The sequence below is a fragment of the Ctenocephalides felis genome, unplaced genomic scaffold (genome assembly GCF_003426905.1).
Source record: "Ctenocephalides felis isolate EL2017-DRISC unplaced genomic scaffold, ASM342690v1 CF-g0.4_SCAFFOLD_01886, whole genome shotgun sequence".
NCBI classification, from domain to species: Eukaryota; Metazoa; Arthropoda; class Insecta; order Siphonaptera; family Pulicidae; genus Ctenocephalides; species Ctenocephalides felis.
In genome coordinates this window covers 8,422,329-8,447,401 of record NW_020538040.1, presented here as the reverse complement: position 1 = coordinate 8,447,401, position 25,073 = coordinate 8,422,329, and the positions used below count along the sequence as shown (strand labels likewise).

The window sequence follows — 25,073 nt, the reverse complement described above, 5'->3', positions numbered from 1 at the left end:
TCATCTTTTATTGAAAATTCGACGCTCTGCAAAGCAGGTTTTTTATAACTTGTTTTGTAGAACGTCGAATTTTGAATAAAACTCATTCATTTGTTCAGTAAGTTATATCGAAATAATATTTTTAAATTTTTTGAAAATTTTCCCATGGTATTTCTATACAAATTTTTGATTGAATTGCGCGCTATCTAAAAGACAATATTAAGAGCTAAAACTTATAGAAAACTTGTTTTTATCTATTTAGAAGCATTCGAGCCTCTGAGATCAAGGAAATTCAAAAATATCCATATTAAGAACTACCCTAATGAATATATTACTATATATATATATATATATATATATATATATATATATGTATATATATATGTGTGTATGTATGTATTTGTGTATGTATAGAATGCGCAGGAGTAGCTATATAAACGCATATAAGTTAATTTGAAAGCGCGGTAGACCGAGCAAGGCAACAAGAAAGGGCGTAGCCAAGCGCCACCTTTTTTCATTGCGTGACAAAATCATATTTTCAAACTTATAAATATAACACATACATATATTTGTATGTATACATATGTATATACATACAGTATATACTTATAAATGTGCATACATAATGTATGTATGCGGAAAACATGGCCTTTGCTCGCATTATTATAATGTAACATTTTAATAGCCTAAGCGATTTTTTATTTCGTATCACGTTTTCTTGACAAATATCCATAAGTCTTCCACTAACTGATTTCAAATGAAGAAATTAACATCTACTCCCATAATTCAAGATAACTTAAATGCTAAGTCACACTAGATTTGTGACAACTAAATAATTGATTAATTTACATATCGAAATATAAATGATATTAAGCTTCAAATAAATCATCTAAAAGTTGATACCAGAATTTACTCTCTATCATATTTGCGTAAAATTATATTAAAACTTTTTTTCTATCTGTCACATTTATATCTATAATCCACTATAATCTATATTTTAAAGGATTTTTGGACTCCCCTCCGCCTTATTGGATATTCAAAATTACCCCCTCTCCCCCACCAAACATCATGTGTATTTTTAGTTACGAAAAAAAAGTAAAATTTTTGATTTTATTTGAAAATCTTTGGATACTATACCCCTCCCTCCCCCACGTGATATCCCGTGATTTTTTCTCAAACAGTCTTTCCAAAAAGTTGGAAAATAGCTAGGTACATATATTTAATAAAATATATGGTTTTGAATTGAAAATTGAAATTACATTCATATGTATTTGTAGAAAGATTATGAAAGAAGCAGCCTCGAATAGGTTTGGATGATCATATTAGAAAATCACATTGGAAGGTAAGTAGAATTATTATTTTTCTTTTTTGAAATCAAACAGGATAGAGCTGAGCTTAAAGGACCGCGGGTAAAAAGTTTACCACCGCTATCAAAAGCTACAAAACCAAGTAAAGTCAAAAAATTTTAACAACAATATTTGAAAGTAGAGAGAAGAAAAGTGTGATCAGTCATCACCTTGTTTCCTACTACAATGCTTTTAGGAGATGAACAATCTCTTTGCACCCTGGCTTTCCCATTTTACCCCGCCTATGGGGTACAAAGTGACAGATGACAACTTTTAGAATATTAGTAAAAAAAAACATTCCTATGATTAGAAATTATTTTGCCAATTTTTCTGAACATAATCAGATAGTTGTCTGTTTGATGTGTTATGTGTTGTGATGTAGTTCATCTGGTTTAGACAGTAATAATAATAATAAATGGTAGTCTGCCCGAAGGCAGGTCAATGATGTGAGAGGTACCACAAATCAATGATTTTCCTACCCTTCCTCGTCTATCATTCCTATTACCACTATTTTCCTTTTCAAACTTCTGCTTCCATGCTTCCTGGTCCTGTTCTTCGGTTTTCAGTTCCCTATATTTTCTCTTTTTGCGTAAGTCATCAATCATCTGCATTCTTCTTCTTCCCATACATTTATGTCCTCTTATTTAACTTCGACGACGTCGTGAAAAAGGCACTCTTTTTGCAGAATGAGTGCGATCCAGTTTCCTTTTCTTTTCAGAATCGTGCTCAGTAGAGTCCTTTCTTCGCCTACTCTTCTCAGTACCTCTTCATTTGTTATTTTGGTTTAGGCAGTATATGTACTATTTACACAGTTTAGAGACCTTTATTAGTAATGTCATATTCATTCTGCCAGAAACTTAAAGCCTGCTTCTTAACCAGCCCTTTGAGATCAGATGCCTAGGTTTTTCTTGATGGAAAAACAGAAAAACATGCTTCTTTAGCCAAATAGTTCACTGCTCAGATGTTAGAATGACCTTTAATCCATACTATTGGTTAAATTGTTAGAGGAACTGTATTCTATGAAAACACTGATCAAACCCTTCAATTTGACATCATTATTGCAAAATTTGAATTGTTACCCTTACATAATTAGGTTTGTTAATGATAGTAAAATTAAGATGTAAGTGATTAATATAATATATATGCTGTCTATGTATTGTATATTATGTATGTGGCTAAATGTTATCAGATGCCAATAAAAGAAATAAAAAAATCCATACTATTATGATGTTTTTGTTTGTTGAGAATATTAAAAACCAGTTTTTTCACCTTATTCTAGCCTACATGACAATTCACCTAATGTTCAATTGAAGCTTCTACGTGAAATTTATCTTTATAGAGGTTATTAATAACGTTGATGTTAAGACATCAAGATGTTTTAATTTTTAAAAATTTTCTAGCAACTTCAATAACTTACTGTTTTTCTTCATAATATCTATCTTTTTTCTTATCATATAAATTTGTCTTTCTGCCCCGAGGCGACGCAAAAGTAATAAAATTTCGTTTATTAATAATTTCATACGCTCAAGGTTAATAAATATATATAGTTATATATGGTAATGTTCAAATGCCTTATGTCTTTTGTTTATAATGTTTATTATTATGTCGCTTTTAATAATAAATTCAAAAGATATAATATGTGAGTTTCGACGACCGAGCGCGTAACGACGCCTCGACTTGTAATTTGAGACCCGAGGTGGTGATATTAACATATATTAAATAAATATATGCACAACATATATATAAATATATATATATATATATATATATATATATATATACATATTAAAGCCATCAATACTTAATGACAAACATTACAACAAGGTTCATGCTACTTTGTAAACAATTGCATAAATTAGTGTTATAATATCAGATACAATAATGGTAATAAAAATTATGTATATATAAATATATATATATATATATATATATATATATATATACATCAATATATCAGATGAATAAATAAAACTCCTACACGGTTATCCGAATTTTGATAAATCATTTTGAAGTTTGTTAAGGATTTTTTTAGGATTTAAATGATTATAAAAATATAATAATAGTGTAGAAATAAGTGGAAAAAATTGCATAAAACATATCATTGTTTGGCATTGAAAACATTTTTACAAATGAGAACTGTCATCTGCCAGAAATTTCAATTCACTTATGGCCTAGACAATATTAGAATATAATATATTCATGATTATGAATAAGAAAAATGTATTGTCTACATTATTATTGCCAAAAAACAACTGAGATATGCAAGAAGTTAAAATAAAAATACAGTATATCTGCCAAGATAAAATTATATAATTTAGTCTAACAGATTATTTTTTTAACTCACGCATACATAAATTTACTCATTCAAAAAATTATTTAGAAGTTTCATTTTGTCAAAAATTCATTTGTTTGGCTTTGGATATGGAATATTTTGTTAGTTGATCGTAGATTGAATAGTGCACATATGAACAGGATTTGACAAATTCATTCACTTAAAATATGAACTTAAGTAATAATGTATATCGAATTATTATTAAGAAAAATGTAATTTAGATATTATAATAAAACCAATTAAGATGTGGTACGAGATTGTAAAAATTATAGGCAACATTATTGAAGCAATTATTTTGAAAACATTTAATATTGCATTTTGATATAATTTCTATAAAATTATGAATTTTTAATCAACGATACATGTAATTATATTAAAATTTGGATTTTGGATTTGGATTAATTAATATCAAATATATTATTGACTAAAAATTAATAATTTTACAAAAAATTATTTATAAGAAAAATGTCTAGTGATAAACTATACACAACTAGTTCTTCATTTAATTTTATTTAGTATTTAACCTTCTAAAAAACTATCACAGTGTACATTTCCAAATATATTTTTCGTGTGTATCATATTCGGAATATGTTTTTTAAATCTAACTAAAAATTTAAAAATCTAAATATGAATTAAATATGTCTACTATTTTCTCATATTAAACGAATTATTTATCTTATTTTGGTAAATACTGAACCATTTCAAAGTTTCATTTATATTTATATATGTATCGTGTAGGTACTTATGTTGAATGGGTATCATTATAGTAATGAGACCTTAGGTAATTCCTCTTAATTTTATGTCCTTTGAACACGACGTAATGACGAACTGCAATTTATATAAAAATATACAGAGAAATAAATCTAATTTTGTATTTGTTTGACAAAAATAAAGGTCAGGTTTTAAAGTTTTAGGTGGAATAAACCATCAGTAAAATGTTTTACTGGGGACATTTGTTACTAATATTTTGTTGATTTTGTGCTTTGAAGTTAAAATTTCGAATATCTACATATATATAAAAATAAGTCGGGTTTACCTTCCTGACGATTTAACTTCAGAACGCACGAATCGATTTCGACAATTTTGCATTCTTTGGAAAGGTCTTGGGGTCAGCAAGGTTTAAGGCTAAGAAAATTAATGGTGCATGGCATCGAGCCCTAATGCAAATTGCTGAAACTTCACGCACCGTAATTAAAAATTCGAGTAATGACATTAGTGAGAATTATCAGAATTATGCTTGGTTAAGTCAACGAGCATATCCTTGCCGCCAAGAAATGTGATGTACACGCACTGAATTTCACCATTCAATCAAAAACTGCTGGCGATTTGGTGACATACCAATGATTCCGACTGGTCTAATGTTTCACTTCAAACGATTGCAATTTCCAGTTCGCCTTGCGTTCGCAGTGACAATTAACAAGTCGCAAGGCCAATCGCTTAGTGTTTGCAGGTTAAATTTCAAATCGATTATTCAGAAAATCATTGTTTTTCACATGGGCAGTTATACGTTGCCTGTTCACGAGTTGGAAAACCATCCGCTTTGTTTGTGTTAACGTCAGACCAAAAAACAAAAAATGTGGTTTACCAAAGAGCACTTCAATAAAACGGATAATTTGCGGATTCACTTTTATTTACTTAGAGAAGTTCAACTAAAAAACACTTCATTTTTGTAATCGAAATAAATTCATTACTGTTGTATAATAAAATCAAATTTTTCCTTTTCAAATATAGAACAAAAAATTTCTTCATCTTCCTCACGAAACCATCTGGTGGCGAAACGGAGTTTGTCGGGTTTGCTAGTTTTATATAAAAAAGTGGAAAGCGTATTTTGAATTATTACACTGCATTCAACGAAAGCTATTTCTTCGTAATTAACAGTTAAAAAATATAACAATGATGAGTGTCTCAATCAATTTGAATATGTCTCAATCAGTTAAATATGAAATTTAAACCCTAAGACAAAAGTTCACTTTCATTTTCGATACTATTGGCTTATGTATTTGTTATTCAAAATCATATGTGTCTTATATTATCATTTTGGGGCATCGTGCACGTGCCTCCTAAAACATTTCTTCTCGCATCTGTCCATTCTGTGTCGCTTTTAGCTTTTAACTTTGGTAATTGTGAAATCGTGCCGTGGATTTACAATCAGCGAATTTTGGCAAATTATACGTAATCTATACGAAGTCTGAATTAAAAATGCATTTTGATAAAATGAAATGTTTTATATTTAAACTGGCCGGTGGATAAAGATTAGCGACGGCTGCTTTAAGAAATAATTTGGAAAAAAGAAAGTAACAAAGTTTTATTGATAAATTTATTGGTTTTTATTTCATTGTAAGGTTTATTGAATTTCAGTAACAAATTGAAATATGCACAGTAATTTTCATACATAAATTTGCAAAAATGAAAATTTAGTTCCTTTGTACACTTGTTAATTTTGAAAAAGTGAAATTTAAATCTGAAAGCTCAAAAAATTGTTTGCGAAAGTGTTTTACATCATATTAACTACTAGATTCATAAGTCGGATTTTTTATGAATGCAAACTGTTTTTTTTCATAAACGTAGAAGGCTCTGGTATTTAATATAAAAACAAAAATTAAAATTTTATCGGCTTATTGAAATAAAAAGGAAAATTTAGTTATTTTTTTACGATGGGAGGAATATATTTCAAATTAAACGATATTATACTTGGTGGTAACCGGAAGAGTAGAAGATGAGTCTCAAAATGTAATTCTCGCCTTTTTGAGGACAATTTCGGACAGTCCTCCAAATGGACGCATTCTGGAGGCATCCATGTTGGAAGTGGATGATGGGTGCCAACAATTAGTCAGGTGACAATGTGCTGAAATGGAACTTTTTTGAAGACTCTTCTTAAACGATGTGTCTTCAATAGTACCAACTTGATTCATGGATGTCACTTTCTAAGAATAATTTTGGACAGTCCTGGAAATGGACGAATTCTGGACGCATCAATCTTGAAAGTGGGTGCTGGGTGCCAACAATTGGTCAGGTGACAATGTGCAGAAATGCAACTTTTTTGGAGACTGTTCTCGAATGATGTGTCCTAAATCTAACCAACTTGATTCATGGATATAATCTTTGGAAAATATTTACCGAAGTGGTCTTACGCAATTAACACTTGACAGAAGAGGAATACAATTTAGTAAGTATGATACAAGATATCAGCGGTATGATCACGTTCCAATTTTCAACTGCTTGAGGATTAATGCTTGTTGACAATTAACATTTTTTCTAATTTTAAAGCAATATCTAATGACTTATAAAAATAGATAGTAAAAATATTTACAAATTTTCCCTTCTTTATAAATTCAAAAATCACATAAAATTCATTCCCTTAGACTAAAATATCTAGAATTGAAGAGAGTCTAGAATTACAATGCCACAAAATTGAAAATTACATTACATATTTTTCTTTTCAGGAACGAAGAAGAACAAGATGTTGCAAATACCATCATGCCAAGAAAACAAAACATTTCTGGTTGAAATGTAAATCATATGAAGAATTCAGCATGCCAGAAAGTTCTCTCAAGTGTAAATGTCTAAGACTTGGTTGGAAAATTTTGATGGGCACAACGTTCATGCAGTGTTTTTTAGAGGCACCTGGTAACAACATTGTCACATTGTGCTCTGGCATAATTATTGGCGAAATTATTTGCAGACAACATTGGTGCATCTGAAAATTTGGGGAAACTGGCCAAAATTATCTTTACAGAAGAGAGGACCATTCCGAGGTGAACTTCTACTCACTACTCTGCGATTGTTCTTGGAGGCATAATTTATGAAGTACAATTCTTATCAGAAAGGATTCCGTTAAATATATATTAAATAACTTTGAAATATAAAAAATGTATTTTTTTAAATAAATACCTACCTCTATAATTATAATGCAATTATTTGACTAAAAGCATTAATTAAATTCAGTGCTTTGAATCTAGTGGTAAAAATATAATAATTCAAAATATAAGAGCTCAAACGACTTAAGACTGATTTATTAAGATTGATTTTTAGATATCGTCAAATATTGTGACATCTAAAATTGCCAATTATTATTATCAATTACTATTTTTCCAGAAATCATCTGGAAGTTTGGGGAACTGATACTCTACCCTACATAAAAGTAATTTTTGTAACAAACGTGATATTATCTTTGCAAATCTTGGAGAAATGTGTTTTACTTAAAATTATTTTCATCATAAAATGTTACGAATTTTTAAATTTTTAGTGTTTATGAAGGCAGTTTTATCGGTTTCGGAAATTTAAAAAAAAAGTCGGAAAAAAAGACACTTGATGGTCAAAAGCGATGATTAAACATATAAAATTATCAGATATTTTATAGAAATGTTAATAATTAGTACACATTTTGTATTTATTATTTAGATATCTCGATATTTCATTCAAAATTCAGTAGGAACTAGAACACTTTGATGTGATTAATAAAAATCCAAAACAAAAATGCGATCCTGTTACATCTAGTTATCAAGATTAAAAATAGCGCTTGTATTAGATGCATCTTCGAGTGAAATATCCCATTCAGCATCCTAACATATAATATAGGTTTATAAGCGTATCAGTAGTAACTAGACTGTAGAAACAAAACAACATGCATCACAGCACATAATAAATATAACACAACCAACTTTCGAAATATGTTCAGAAATTTTTTCAGTTATTGCCTCAATATAGAAATATGTTTATTTGCTATTTTTTCTCAAAAATTCCATATGCCCCTGTTTATCTCATATGGGAGACAAACACACCCAATATCCCAATATTTTCAAAATTGGAATGCTAATTGCTTCTTGTGGCAGGCAAGATATAATAAAAAAACAGACTTAGATCGTACCAGGTACTGGATTTATATACAAAGAAAAATATGATCCATATTTTCTATAAACTCTCTAGATTTAGATTTATACCCAGTGTATAAAATTAGTTGTTGTCTAAATACTTTCCGCAAATTGATAATCCAATCAAAAATTTAGTGTAAAAACATTGGGTCATTTATTTTTCAAAAGTGTGATTATAAGATAACATTTCCATAACTCGATCGAAAACTCAGTAGAAATCTCGTAAAACCCTTTATTTTTCGACGTCTTCAAAATCTCTCTCTCCAACTCTCAAGTTGTTCGATCTGGACCGTTAATGACGCTGCAATCAACTCGTCACTTGACAGATAGATTGGCAGATCGCTTCGATCAATACAAAACCCATAATATAAACTTATTCAAGGTTTAAATATAAACGAAAAACCGTTTTAAATAAAATGAGATCCAAGAAAAAACGGTTTTATTCGCTGCGATGCAAAAAAGGATTAATTTGAGCCAGATCGCCCAAAGAGATATGCGCAAAAAATTGTTTTGTTGACATGGAGGGAAATACAGGCTTGAGGTAAAGGATAAGCTTTTAGAATTTATAATAATTAGTTTTAAAAATTATAATGTTTATTTTAAAACTGAAGTTCAATATTCCACATTTTAATTGATTTGTAGAATTAAAGCACCAAAGTGAACTATAGCCCAAAAATATTTAAATAATTAATACCAAGAAATGGCCTGGAAAATATTTACCAAAAACTAACCAGCACTATTACCAACTGATATTTCCTCGAACAGTTTTTGTACTTGCAATTTTTTTTTTATTTGAGATAAAACCAAATTTTTTTTTGTCTTCCTCAAAAACTAATCGATTCTTCACGCTGTCAACACAAGTAAATTGTTTTTTGAATCACTCCAATCGGATGCTCCATTTTCTAACAAACTGTAATTTTTAGCACTTTTGCTCTGTCTTGCCTTTCAAAAAATGTAATAAAATCTTCACTTTGTCAATACAAATTGAATGGTTTTGAATGATTCAAATCGGACGCTCCGTTATCTAAAAAATTTAATGACCATTTCTGGCACTTTTTGGCCCGAATCTTCCAAACGACTCGACCTGTCTTTGCCAAAAATTAACTAGAACGTCTCACCGTCAACACGAATCGAATATACTTTAAATCAATCTAATCGGATGCTCCGTTCTCGCAAAAACCAAATTACCACGTTCTGCACTTTTTGCCACGTATCTTCAAAACAACCGGACCTGCCTTTACCGAAAACTAATAAGCACGTCTCACTATAAATAGGAATCGAATGCTTATTGATCATTCAAATCGGTTGATCCGTGCGCCCCAAATCGTGTACGAAAAATTATATCTGCACATACATACATCCATTGTTTCTAAGGTATGTCAAAATGTTCAGAAACCTCTAAAACGTGAAGATATGCAAAAATGTTCATTTTCGATTTTCGGGCCGTTACTATAATTTACCCTACGGGAAGGTTATAATTGAAAAGAACTGAGTACAAATTAGACAAAATGAAGACGTAATATTTAAATGAGTTTGTTTTTATAGAAATCCATTGATCTAAATCGTATCTAATTTAATTTAAGTTATTTATTTTAATGAACAATTAGAATGCATGGAAATTTTTTGAAAACTTCAAAGGCGCTTGAACTGCCATTCTAGATTCTTCTTCAATAGATTGATCTTTGACTCTATTTTTAAACAAAAAAAAAATAAAATTTTCAGTTTGTAGTAGCAAAAAACTAACCGTTTCGATAATTTATCTTTAAAAAACTGTACACTTACATCTTATAATTTTCGTGAAATATTTATTACAGGTTTGTATTATAGACATTTATCGTTTACCTGTCAAATTGTCGAACAGTTTTAGAATGTTTTTTTCCGTTCGATTCACCTTGTAAATGAAAACAATAATAAGAAGAACTCTTGAAGTTCGATTACAACAAGTCAAAAGGTCGAGCCATTATCTAAATTATATTGTTTAAGTTGGCTGGTTCGTTTGACGTGACAATCACTTCGACGCAAAACTTCGAACTGACAATCTTCGTTCGATTGAACCCAATACGATAAAAGAGATCGATATATTTAAGGTAGAAGTAACCGTGTACTTTTAAGAACTTTCGAGTATTTAATTTTGGTTTGTGACGGGAATAGCTCAGTCAGTAGCATGCCCGACTCAAACGCCATGTTCGAGTCTTGGCACTGACAGAGTTGTCATCTGATTTGTTGGATTGAAATTAAAGAGAAAGAAGCAAAGTTAGAAGATAAAAAAAATAAAAAAGTTAGTAATATTATCTTAACATGGGGTAAGTTATAGTAATCGCAAAAAATCGAAAATGAAAATTTTTATGTATCTTTATGTTTCAACGGTTTCTGAACATTTGAAATGTGTGTGTGTGTGTGTTTGGATACAAATTTTTGTTGACGATTTCGGGAACACGATCAGAATAATTCAAAAAAACATTCGATTCGTATTGATAAGGAGACGTGCTGATTAGGTTTTAGCAAAAGCACGTCTAGCAGTTACGAAGATACGGCGCAAAAACTGCCAAAAATGGTAATTCAATTTTTGAAAGAACGAAGCGTTCGATTTTAATAATTCAAAAAACATTTTACTTGTATTGACAAGATAAAAAACTGATTAAATTTTTTGGAAGGCAGGTCCAGCGGTTATGGACTCTCAACAAAAATAAGTTGAAAAAATGTCATTTGGCGTTCAATAATGTTTATTGGACATGTGTACATCAAATTATCAGATATTTTATAGAGATTTTAGTAATGTGTACACATTTTGTGTAAATTTTTTTGGGTTGCGTACCAAGACTTAATTACGGACGATGCCATGCACCCACTAGTTATTTTGTAATTTATTATTTCTAAAATATGGCTCTTATTTATTTTAACCCATTACCTTACGAATTAGGAACCGCTTCTGCCGCATAACAAACCAATGTTATGGCAAGGCTATGGCATGAAGAACTTTTCATACAAATTCGTTCTAAGTATTGGCAAAAGCCATGCGGTTGCTGTGCAGTCAGGCAATTTTCATAGGTTGTCAGATAGAAAGCCTAACCTAGTAACGCACAAATGTCAAAAACGATCTTAGATAACAGGGTCTTTCTGACTCAGGTTCATAATATACGAGTGATGTTGCAGTTTCTGTGTAAAACGCCTGAATGCACAGCCAATGTATGACATTTTGACAGTATTCAGTATGATTCAGTAGCATAATGTATGGAAGTTGGAGCGTAACATGTCCTGGCCATAACATTTGCAGAATCAGTCCCTTAGATTCGACAATGTCGGGCCAAAGTTGTACAAGTTGGCGCAGCATTCGTGACCAATTTTCTCATATAGTGCTCAGTTTATCACTTTTTTCATTTATTAGAACAGCGATCAGAACTTGTGGGTTTTATGAGCTGTTGTGATGAATTTCTTACAGACTACTTGTCTCAATCCCGATGTGCTGAATTTTTATTATTGCAATTATTGTAATAGTGTTGACTTTTTATTGGAGCAGCAATGCAGGACAAGGGCTATTTTCACTTGGAAACATATTGCTATCTATATTTCCAAGTGAAAACCGTTGTCACCACCGCTTGACAAACGGCTCCTCAAAGCGGAATCGAACCCGGGACCCCTGATCCAGGTCCAGCCGCTCTAGCCACTTACCTACGAGCGAGTCCTATCATAAAAATAATAATTTTGTGTTTTATAGTTTTGTATAAATAAATATTATGTAATACTTATGATCACCGTACCAGACGATGCCCGTAATGGGTAATATTTGCTTCTGGCCAGATTATCGTACACGGGTAATATTCACGAATGGCCTAGCCATCGAATGCGGACTATGCTAGTTATTGTAGATTGAATGTTTAATAATAATAATAAACTGATAAATAACAATTAAACCCAACAATTAACAATTTAACATCGGGTGAAAAATTTTGCCATCCTAAAAAATTTGTCTTGCAGGGCTATTCAGTAAAGCAGGACGACAGAAAACATTTTGGTTATGATAATCAACTTTATACCATTCAGTAGTTAATGAAACTAAAAATAATCACATGCTGATATCATAACATTTACCACAATGAATTCCTACAATGGTTTACTTACCTTTATATTTGCAAATGTTTTGATAAATTCACTCATGACCATCGACTCGGACAAAATCGCACTCGGCAAAATGTAAACACGCGGCGACCGACAAGACAAAACCCGAAACGAACACCTCGAGTGCTTCCCGATAACTGATTTTACAATATTTTCGATAATCTACTGTCCTTATCTAGGAGTTGCCATATTTGACAACAATGTATGTGGTCATAGAACTTCAGTCAGAAATTATACGATCTTCAAAAGCGGCAAATTTGAATATCTTGTGCAGCAATATTTGGTTTGGATGTCATATAAATCTTATAAGATTAGGTGGAAAGAATTATTTTCAAGATTTTATAATTTTATAGAAATTTGCCAAGCATGCCAGTTGCTTTCCATGAAAATAATAATTATTTATAATTCAACCACTTTTTGTAAAATGCCATTAAAGCAAGTTGCATAAACTTTCCAATATGTGTAGAAAATCGACTTAATCAACAAGTGGTGCATGGCATTGTTCCTTAAGGCAAATTGCTAGAACTTCTCATACTGGAATTAAACATTCGAGGATTATAAAAAATCAATAAGCAACAAAAATGGATCAATGATTAATAACAATTGTTTTAAACATTTTCAAATATGCTTTAAATTTTCAGTGCATTAATTTTTTTTTTTTAATATTTTTTTAACAGCAATCAGAACCTTACGTCCTATGAGCTGTTGGGCTGAAACTTCTCCTTACTTTCTATTTTTTAGATGGTAACCCAATGGTTAATCCATCCATATTTGATGATTTTGTTATTAGAATTAATCTAATAGGGCTGACATTTTATTGGTGCAGCAATGCCGGGCAAGGGCTATTTTCACTTGGAAACATATTGCTATCTATATTTCAAGTGAAAATCGTTGTCACTGCTGCCTGACAACAGGCTGCTCGAAGTGGGTATTGAACCCGGGACCTCTGACACAAGTCCCGTCGCTCTTAAACGCTTACCTACGGGCGAGCCTTTTGCATTAAATTTGGCGACGAGCGTATTCGTGTTTGTTTTCAAGAAAAAAGTGCAATATTTTTGAAAATCTAGTTTTTTGTAAATTTTGAAATTTTTAATTTTTGTTTTTAATTATTATTATTTTTTTTTGGAATTGTTTGAAAAATCAGAATTAAAAAAAAAATTAAAATTTTTCAAATACTTGATTTTTTTAAGTTTTGAATTTTTTTCGAAAATTATTAAAATTTCGAATCGAGGACATTTGAAACTAAAAATCTCGGGACGGCATCCAAAAATAAATGGGCACAACATGTGTACTTTTAAGACGACCATACAACGTTAGTAAAATATCTAATTATATGATTGAAATGCATATTAATATTGCAATGATTATTTTTGATCACCAAATGGCATTTTTTTCACATTTTTTACTTAATCTTTGAAACCGCTAAACTTTCCAAAAATTTAATCAGTACTTCATTTCATCAATAGAAACAAATTGTTTGAATCAATCAAATCGAACTCTCCGTTCTTCCAAATACTAAAAACCATTTTTGGCATTTTCTGCCCCAAATCTTCGAAACGGCTGGACCAGCCTGTGCCAAAAACTAATCATCTCGTCTCCTTATCAATAGAAATCGAATGCTTTTTGGATCATTAAAATTGGTTGATTTGTTCTCGAAATCGTGGACGAAAAATTGTATCCGCACATACATACACACACACGCACATACATAATTTTTATCTAAAGTACGCCAAAATGTTCAGAAACCTTTGAAATGTAAAGATATGCAAAAATTTTCATTTTCCATTTTTTTTTGCTATTACTATAACTTACTCTTACCCTACCGGAGGATAATACGATAGATATTGGCTATCAATAGCAATCGAATGCTTTTTCATCATTAAAATCGATTGATTTGTTCTCGAATTTGTTTATCGTGGACGAAAAACTGTATCCGCACATACATACACACACACGCACATACATAATTTTTATCTAAAGTATGCCAAAATGTTCAGAAACATTTGAAAGTAAAGATATGCAAAAAAGTGTATTTTCGATTTTTTTGCAATTACTATAACTTACTACGAGAGTTAATAAGATAGATATTGGCTATAGATTAATTAACTAGTGGGGCGCATGGCATCGTGCCTTAAAGCAAATTGCTGGAACTTCCGGTACCAAAAATTAGTTTTTTTTAAAAGATTAACATTTTTGAAAAAAATTTACTCTGAAAAAATTAGATTCTTGAGAAACTATAAATTTTTGACAAAAATTTACTTTTTTTTGAAAAAGACTTTTTGAAGAAAAATTTATTTTGAAATATTTTAGAAATTCTGAACTTTTTTTCAAAGCAATCGTACTGCTTTAACTAGAAGCTAACTTTAAATAGAGACTAAATGTCAAAGCGGTAAGCGCCGCGTCGCCGTCTAACGGATAAACATTGGTACGGAATCCAAAGGAATGTAAACAAAATTTATACTAATTGTTAAAATCTCTATAAAATATGTGATAATTTGATGTGCATATGTCTAATGGTCATTTTTGAGCGCCAAATGGCATTTTTTTTACTTTTTTTACTAGATCTCCGAAACCACTAGACCTGTGGTTTCATGAAAATTTGATCAGTTCTTCATCTTATTAATACAAGTAAAATGTTTTTTGAATTGGATTTAGGATTTTGAAATAGACCTGCCTTCGCCAAAAACTAATCAGCACGTCTCCTTATCAATACGAATCGAATGTATTTTGAATTATTCAAATCGCTTCATGCGTGTTCCCGAAATCGTCGACGAAAATTTGTATCCGAACACACACACATACACGCACACAGATACACACACATACATCAATTTTTTCTAAGGTATGCCAAAATATTCAGAAACCTTTGAAACGTAAAGATATATAAAAATTTTCATTTTCGAAATTTTTGCGATTACTATAACTTGCACTACGGGAAGTTAAAAATATAGAACTATAAAAACAATTCGCTTCCCCGTGGCATCAGGTGTTTCTGCTTCCTTCCTTCTATCAATATCTCGTCTTCAGATCGCGTTCTGCTAATATTATTATATATATCAAACCAGCAAATCAAATCGTGTCAACTCAGTCCCGGCACTCCGGCATGCGCATCCAATATTATCATCGTCGCTAATTCTTTTAATAAGACAGCTGGCGACCTGTTGCTGGCCGATGGATCCAGGTGGTGGCCTTCTGCCCAGCCCGTGCTCTGCTCTGCTCTGATATCGGAATAAGAATTTTAATCTATTCCTCGAGGTATGCATACTTGTTTTGCAAATGCTACCGTATTTCGAATCTTATGCCTTGGGAATTCATCGAAGGAAGAATGTTTGGAATTGTGCTCATTAACATGGGTAAGTACTTGATCTTTGCTTATTGTATAAAAATTGCAAATTAAAAATGGAATAGTGGTGCATGGCTTTGTGCCTGAACGCTAATTGCTGGTACTTCCCGTACCATAATTTAATTTTTTTAAAACTTCATCATTTTGTGAAAACTTTGATAAAATTAGATTTTTGAGAGCTTTAGAAAAATTTTTCTATATTTTGGAATTTTTTGAAGGTTTTGAACATCTTTGCAAAGCATTCGCGCTACGTAGCTGTTTTAGAAACAAAATATCGAAGCGCGCAAACACCGCGTGGCAGTCTAATCGTTTAACATTACAAATCTTGATACGAAACCCATATTTCTTTCTTTTATATATATTTTTAACAGCAATCAGAACCTTACGTCCTATGAGCTGTTGGGCTGAAACTTCTCCTTACTTCGTATTTTTAGATGGTAACCCAATGGTTAATCCATCCATATTTGATGATTTTTGTTATTAGAATTAATCTAATAGGGCTGACTTTTTATTGGTGCAGCAATGGCGGATGAGAGCTATTTTCACTTGGAAACATATTGCTATCTATATTTCCAAGTGAAAATCGTTGTCACTGCTGCCTGACATCTTAATAAATCCTTAGATATGTTAACAACACACTAGAAAACACATTTGTGTCAAGTATTATGTTTCAAAGTTGTCGGAGTCATGGAGTTGTTAAGTGGATATAACTCCTCTCTCAAGCGGAGTCAAATCCTAACCGATCCGGCTTCGGATATGATAAGCGCATATTTAATACACACACATACATCCAATTTTTCTAAGGTAAACCAAAATATCATGAGGGCTTGGAAACGTAAAGATATGCACAAATTTTCATTTTCAATTGTTTGTGATTACTATAACTTAATAGTACGTAATTTAATAGTCTTTACTATAACGTAAAGAAAATATTTTTTTTTATCATAAACAAATTGAACAAACAATCTGAACTAAACTAGTGGGGTGTATGGCATCGTGCCTTAAGGCAAATTGCTGGAACTTCCCGTACCGTAACAAAATGATCGAGGAATATTAAATGTTTTAAAATAGATTATTATGAATACTGTAACATTGTCTATTTATATTTATAAGAATTATATATACTAAATTGGAAAGTTGAAATTATTTGTTTAAAGTATATTAGAACAGAATTAAAATAAAAATCTGAATTATTTTCGATATACAAAAAAAATTTTTTTGAAAAAAAAAAATTGATAAAAAATTTTGAAACAAAAAATTTTTTTTCCAAAATCAATTATTTTGTTAAAACAAGCAGAAAGTTTTTGGAATCATTCAAATCGGACGCTTAGTTCTCTCAAAAACTACCATTTTTTGCACATTTAGCTCTGTATCTCCGAAACCGCTGGACCTGCCTTTGCCAAAAACTAATCACCCCGTCTCCCCGTCATTACGAATTGAATGTTTTTGGGATCATTCAAATCGGACGCTCCGATCTCTAAAAACTCTATTTCTATTTTCCGCACTCTTTGCTCCGTATCTCCTAATCGGCTGGACCTGCCTTTGCCAAAAACTAATCAGCACATCTCCCTATTAATAGGAATCGAATGTTTTTTGAACCATTCAAATCGGTTGATCCGTGCGCCCGAAAACGTGGACGAAAAATTGTATCCATACATACATACACACTCACTCACACACACACACACATCCTTTTTTTCTGAGGTATGACAAAATGTTCAGAAACCTTCAGAACGTCGAGAAAATGTACAAATTTTCAATTTCGATTTTCGGCCCATTACAATAACTTACCCTACGGGAAGTTAAAAAGTTAGTTAACCAAATACTATATATAAATCAGAAAGGAAAGTTAAAAATAAATACTTTATAGTTTTTTCTCGACGATTTATATACTTACAATAGTATTTACTATTTTTAAAGTAAAACTTCTTAGACACCGTTTCGATAATTGAATAATGGGCTCACACACACATACAATTTCCAAGCTTGATCTCAATCGCTTCAGAATGACTTGAAACGTCAAGAAAACATAAAATTAGCAAGATATTTTAACGGTTCAATAATTTTTGAGAAGGCATTCATATATACTATTGTGTAATAGCAATCGATAATGCTGTATTGTGTAATAGCAATGCTGATATGCCAATTAACTTAAATTCGATATCGATTGCAGTCATTATAACCATCAGCAAATATTTTAAATACGCCATCGTAAGGTGTTTGCAGTCCTACTTTGTGGATATATAAAGTATGGAATTGTGCGATTAGCCAGAGTCGCGGTATTAGTCGTTAATAAAATAATAGTTAATCGTTGTAAGTGGGTTCTAATAAAGTATAGTTAAAAGTAGTCAATCAGTGTTGTTTCTTAGAAGTGACAAGATATTTCAGCCAATATCTTTATTAAGAGCTCAAGGCATCCGAGGCCTACTTTTACTATAACCACCTCTCGGCAAGGCTGTATTGACAAGGAGGTCAATACCAACCGCGTTACCAACCAACCAGCATTACATTTCAATACACTCACGTACATATATTTTTTTTATCGGTCTCAAACGATTGGACATGACTTAAAATGTCGAGAAAACATAAAATTAGCAAGTCGGATATTCTGAAAATCTTCTTCTGAAAAATAAAATAATTTTATTGGGTAAATCATTATATTAGAATCATTGAATAAACATTAAATTTCTTTCATAATTTTATCATCTAATCGCTGTTATGGGGTGTTGACGTCGGATTCGAAGAAGTGTCAATAGAATCTGACACCATAGACGACACTTCGTCATCACTATCATCACCACTATATACGATATCAACAGCATCACTACTCAGATTACCATCATCATAAAGATACCCGGAAGGTGCCGCATCATTATCATTCCATGACCCATCCATGATGTCATAATCAGTTCTTGAGGTCTGCTCACTGGACGACGGCGTCGAAGATCTGACGGTTGAAGTAGCTATGGTGGAGACTCTCTTTACACGAGATGGTGGAGGATCTACTTCGCCATCGGAACCAGAAGGACCGTCAGCGCTATCTTTGAATAGCGACCGATTGTCATCGCTCTCGTCACTTGATATTGAGGATGATAGATCAGATGATGTCTCAGTTAGTTCTAAAAATCAATATCATTATTAACAATCTTAACTGCAAACATAAACAAAAAGATGACATTAATACTTTTTTATTTTAAAGACAGAACCAGCTATGTATTTTGGTCAATTTGTAAATCTTATATATACAAATGGAGCTCTCTTTCAAATGTCTAAGTAAAACTCGAAAACGGCTAAACCGATTTGGCCATTCTTAGTCTTGAGAAATTCGTGCCAATCCAGGGAAAGTCCAAAAGGTGAGATATTATTTCAAAATCGCGCAGAAACTTTACATTTTTAATTTGAAAATTTTTGTAGAAGCGCAATTTAAATAAAACAATGGACGGTGGCAAGTGTCAAAGGTTTTTGACAGATGATGTTCAAATACGTTTGATAGGATGTCTTACGTGAATATTATTTAATAATGATTAAATTGTAGTAAATTCTTTTGTTTGTAGTTTATTTGTACACAAAAACGTTATTAAACGGGCCTCAAGTGTTACCAGAAACTCAAAATATCAACCTTTTTGAAATGTTAATATGAAAATGCACTTTTTGGCATATTTTTCTCAAACACGGTGCTCTGAAAGATCTCATTTGTATAATTATATACTCATTGGTATTTATAAAACATTTTCTATGTTATATTATTTTTTATTTATGTTATTTAAATTCAGAACTTAAATTTGGTATCGATCAAATGGACATTTTGTCGAATAACATTTTCCCAGTTATAATTTCCCAGAATTTATTGAAAAATAGATAGTAATATATGAAGGTCCGGGGTTAAAAAGGTCCACCACCAATGTGTCAAAAATCAGTAAAGTTAAGCATTATTTAACAACAATATTTGAAAGTAGAGGAAAAAAGATGTATAACCAGCTACAACCTTTATTTGAAAGCGGTAATCTTTGAAATGGGGGAGATAAACGGTAATCTTTGAAAATCCATAATAAAAGTATTTTCTTCCGTTGGTAGTTTTTCAGCATTAGTTAAAAATGTAATTATTTTGTAAAATACCTTTAAAATTATAATAAGGTTTTAAACCTTTTTTCCACCTGTCCGTTTCAAGTTACTTCGCCTATATGGTAGAAAAGTCTGGATAACAAATTTTTGAAAAACATCAAAAAAGCACATTTCTACAATGATGAAGTGGGAGGCAGTTTACTGAACGTAGTCAGATAATTGTTCGTTTGATATGTGTTATTTGTTGCGATATAATTGTTATGGTTTTAAATTTACTTTGATTCATCGAATGTTACTTGAAACTTTCCAAAAAGCAGGTCAAAGAAGAAATACTTAATTCATTTTCTATTATTTACAATTATACACAAAATCCAGAATCCAAAAGGAATCTGAAAAACTTGAAACGTAATCAATAAGTCGAAAGACCAAAACAGACTTGGATTGGATTATACCATGTTTTCTATAGAAAGTGTATAAATCTTCCAGTTTGATTGTATTGACAAAATATAGACAAATTAAAGGGGTTTATAGTTTTTATAATACTTCATTGTATATAGCATTCAAACAACACATCCTTAAAGTATTAATAATTTTGATTCTCTAGAATTGTTTAGAATATACCTTACTAAGCAAAACAACGTTTTCCGGGTCAACTAGTATAAAATAAAACTGGTATTAGTATTTTGCCTTGAGGTAAGTTACATGAACTTTCCAATATGTGTAAATAATCTACTTAATCAATAAAAAATAAATTAATTTATAAGTGATTAAAAGTATTCCGAGTGGATTTATTACACATAATTAAAAATGAACGAACACGGTATCTCGGAGTATTTTCTAGAAGCAAATTTTCACAAATCAGTAATTTTTATAATTGAACCAGTTTCCGTAGGACTTTAATGGTTTAGTATGTTCATCAAGACCAAGTACTCTATCGGTATACCAAGTAAATCGTCTAATTTTATCTTAATAAACGTCAGAAAAACTACTAATTTTCTCAAACTTTGATGAATTTTAAAAATTAAAACCACTTATCGTAAGACCGTAATATTTCAGTAAGTTTTATAAGATCATGATATATATCGCCAAAAAAAGTTCCATAAAGCTCCAATTTTTTTTTCAAATTCAAATGTAAAAATTTTCAATTTCGATTTTTGGACAATTACAATAACTTACTCCACGGAAAGTTAATAAACTATGTGTATAGTAAGCGAAGAACCAGCCAACCAATCAACAATTATAAATGGAACATGCAAAATATGAATTCTCAATTCACATACCGCTTTCGTCGTCCGGTTCTCGAAGTGACTTGGACGGTTCTATGATCTTGTCCGGAACCGGGACTCGGTTTGAGGGCCAGACCGGGGTTCGGGCCGAGGTCGGGTCAGAGTGAGCTTGGCTCCGCGTCGGGTCACGGGCTGGGGCTTTGGCCCGCGACGTGGATGGAGCTTGAGTCCGCGACTGGGCTGGATCTTGGGTCCGCGACTGGGCTTGCCTTGGTTCCGCGCCTGGGCTTGGTTTCTGATCCTCTTTATGACTTTGGTTTGGGTTTGCGTCGTGGATAGGGTTTGGGTCCTAGGAGCTAAGGATTGGCTTCCCATCGGGGATAGGGCTTTGGTCTTCATCGTGGCTATGGCTTGAATTCCAATCGGGACTGCGGCTCGGGTTTCCATCGGAGCTATGGCTTGATATCCCATCGGGACTACGGCTCGGGTTTCCATCGGAGCTGAGTCTAGGCTTGGGTTTAGGGTTATTATCGAGAATCGGTCTTGGGTTCCTATCGAAGTTAGGTCTTGAGTTCTTATCGAGGCTTGGTCTTGGTTTCCGATCGGGGCTAGGGCTTCGGTGCCGTACGGTGCTAGAACTTGGCTTCGAGCCGATTTGCGGGTCGAGTCAGGTATTGGGGGCAGGGCCGGCAAAGGAATCGGGCCTGAGAGCGGGATCGGAATCGAGCGCGGGCCCGGAAGCGGAATCGGGTACGGGACCGGAAGCGTGGTGGTTGGCGGGCCCGGAAGCGTGGTGGTTGGCGGGCCCGGAAGCGGGATCGGGTACGGGACCGGAAGCGTGGTGGTTGGCGGGCCCGGAAGCGGGATCGCGGCCGACTCAAAGCTGTCTTGCTGTGCTCCCCCACGTAACTCGCTGATGGCGAGCGAAGGAGCGCGCCCCATCGCCCCAATCAACGGAGTCGTTTCATCGGCCATTATCGCTTCGGGCGTACCGTCTCTTTAGATAAATAAAATAGATATAAATCATCATCAAGTAAAAAATTAAATTAAATCTAATATTTAACTTCTCAATAGGACGTATGGTTTATGAATGCATAACAATTACACACATAAACACACACACACACACACACACATATATATATATATATATATATATACAAAAAAATTTATTGTCATTAATAATGCTTATTGCTTACCTGTAAATATTATCGGTTAATGTGTATCTCCTCGCAAACGTTGCATAGTCTCCACAAGAATCTGCCGAAACTGACAATTCGTCGGCGCATTCAGGTACGCATTCAGGTGCAGGTTCAGTTGGACATACAAGTTCGCATTCAGCTTCGCATTCTACTTCGCAATCTACAGGCAGTTCTTCTTCTTCTTGGCATACCGAAAAATCGCATGATGAACGCTCGCCGTAGCTATAAAATAATAATTAGATAAGTAATTTAATCAAGTTCGAATAATATGTGAAATTATCAGAATTGTTGGCTGTGATGATAAGGTAATATGGGTGTTCTATAATGTAATGGTGGACGGGGTCGTGAGTTCAAACCACTCTGGACAACCCGACATCCTGGCAGCACCGATGTTCATTTACACTTGAAAATATAGATCAAAAATATGTTTTTAATGGCTATGGAAAATCTATCACAATGTTGTCACCTGAATCAAGTTGGAGTTTAACTCAACTTGCGGACCTGCCCTAGGGCAGTACTACCAAAATAAATAAGTTTGTAAGTAGCATTTTGCTATGTATAAACTCGCATGAACTTGCCGATAAGTCTGAATAATCGATTTAATCAAAAATCCTGAGTTATATATGGTCTACTTTCCCAACTGTTTATCTAACTACCTGCTCGCGTGTTTGCCTGTCTGCATTTCTGTCTACCAGTCAGTCTTACTATATGTCCTTTTACTAGTTTATGCCTATTTGTCTACTTGTCTATCAGGTCAACTGTCCACTGCTTACCTGACTTTATTATTCATTTCTAATATACCTGTCTATCTATATACCTCTCCTCCTGTACCTTTCTACATGTACCTATGTACCTGTCCACCTGTCTCACTACCTACCTATAATTCTATCTGTATATGAATCAACATTATTGTTGACTGTAATCATCATTTTTGACCACCAAATGGCATTTTTTCTGCATCTCCGAAACCGTTGGTCCTGCCGTAGCAAAATGTAATCAGTACGTCTCGCTGTCAATACGAATCGAATGTTGCGTGAACGAAAAATTGTATACATATACAACACATACTACACACACCCATCCATTTTTTTCTAAGGTATTGCAAAATGTACAGGAAATTTTGATACGTAAAGATGGGCAAATATTTTGATGAGTGATCAATGAGTCAAACATTCAAAAAAACTGTAAATTTTTCGATTGCAAACAGAAAAAACATCGCAATAAAGTATGTGGATGATCCAGTAGTATTATCAAAAACGGGAACCAAATTGCTGACAGGAGAAAATGGTAGGAATTGGAGATCAACATTGACAAGATATGGAAGATGTGGATCATTTCCAATTTTAGGGAAGCAATGTAACTAAGAACGGACACTGCCCGAGACAAAAGAAACAAAATAAAATGGAATCCTTCCTCTCCTATAAGGAAACTGTATCTGCAAGTTAACGAGCAAATTGAATATGGACTTAGAAAAAGAACTCAATTGGGAACCAAATATATCAAAAAGATGAGATGAGTGAACTGGACCTTAATTTATAGAATAAACTTATATAATGCTATACTTGAAATAAATATCTGTGCAAATTAAAGACATGAACTCCATGATAAATCAATAAAATAGACTTCAAGGGCTTCAATATGTGATTCTGGATAATTATGAAAAAGATAAATGGACCAGCAAGGTAACAAATAAAAAACTACTGCCAAAAGTTAAATTACATCTACTGGATATAATGATTGAGAAAAGGGAAGAAAACTGGAATCACCCATATTGGGAAATGATTGTCACATTGTCATGGAAGAAAAAGGAGAAACGAGATAACTACTTATGCCAACTACTTACGAGAGAACTACTTATGCCAACAGATAAGATAATAAAGATAGAATACAGAGAATTAAAAGTCGAGCACAAGACATTGTAGCATAAAAACAGAAGTTTTAAGAGTAAAAAGTGATTAACAAATCAAAGACGGGTAAATTAATGTCGTCCTCTGACACTGTTAATCTGCAATCGAGCAGAATACCAATAATAATAATTAATTTAAATAATTTAAAAACAGTATTTTATTCACCAATTGTCCACTAAATGTCCTTAATATCCTTACGATTAGATCAAATCAACGCCTAAATCAATAATTCCATCACCATCATATTAAATTTGACAACCTCTACTTATTGTGTAATATAAATACTATGATAAATGTATGAAAATTATTAAAATAATATTTAATCTTTAATCTAATTAATTAAGTTGTATCCATTACCATCTCTGTGGAGCGTTCAGTAATTTAATAATAATACAAAAAAATAACATGAGTCTCTTAATAACATTCTTGCCTTGTCTTGCTTAGTTTAAAAGATACAAGTGAACTGACAGGACCGCATTTAGAAAAATATTCAATAATTATAAATATAGAAATAGAATAACATAGTAATTAAATGAATATTGAAATAATAGTATAGCACTCGCAGTAAAAATATAAAAAAATACAAGTTACATGATGAGTGATGTTGCGAAAACATTTGATATTTGTTTAGAATTTATTAATCAGCAATTCCTACTTTCTCTGATGAAGGTTCAAGTTCTAAATGCTAA

General features: G+C 32.3%; 1 protein-coding gene across 1 annotated transcript in view; it reads right to left on the bottom strand.

Annotated features, from left to right (window-relative positions):
• Positions 1 to 18,693: 18,693 nt before the first annotated feature.
• LOC113378677 (mucin-5AC-like) overlaps positions 18,694 to 25,073 on the bottom strand; it is an 8,392-nt gene continuing 2,012 nt past the window's right edge. Inside the window, exons 2-5 of the mRNA XM_026619233.1 lie at positions 22,475 to 22,699; positions 21,558 to 22,272; positions 21,330 to 21,510; positions 18,694 to 19,106 (exon numbers count right to left, since the gene is read on the bottom strand). Of these exons, the coding sequence (XP_026475018.1) occupies positions 18,694 to 19,106; positions 21,330 to 21,510; positions 21,558 to 22,272; positions 22,475 to 22,699 (1,534 nt within the window). The remainder of the gene's footprint in view (positions 19,107 to 21,329; positions 21,511 to 21,557; positions 22,273 to 22,474; positions 22,700 to 25,073) is intronic.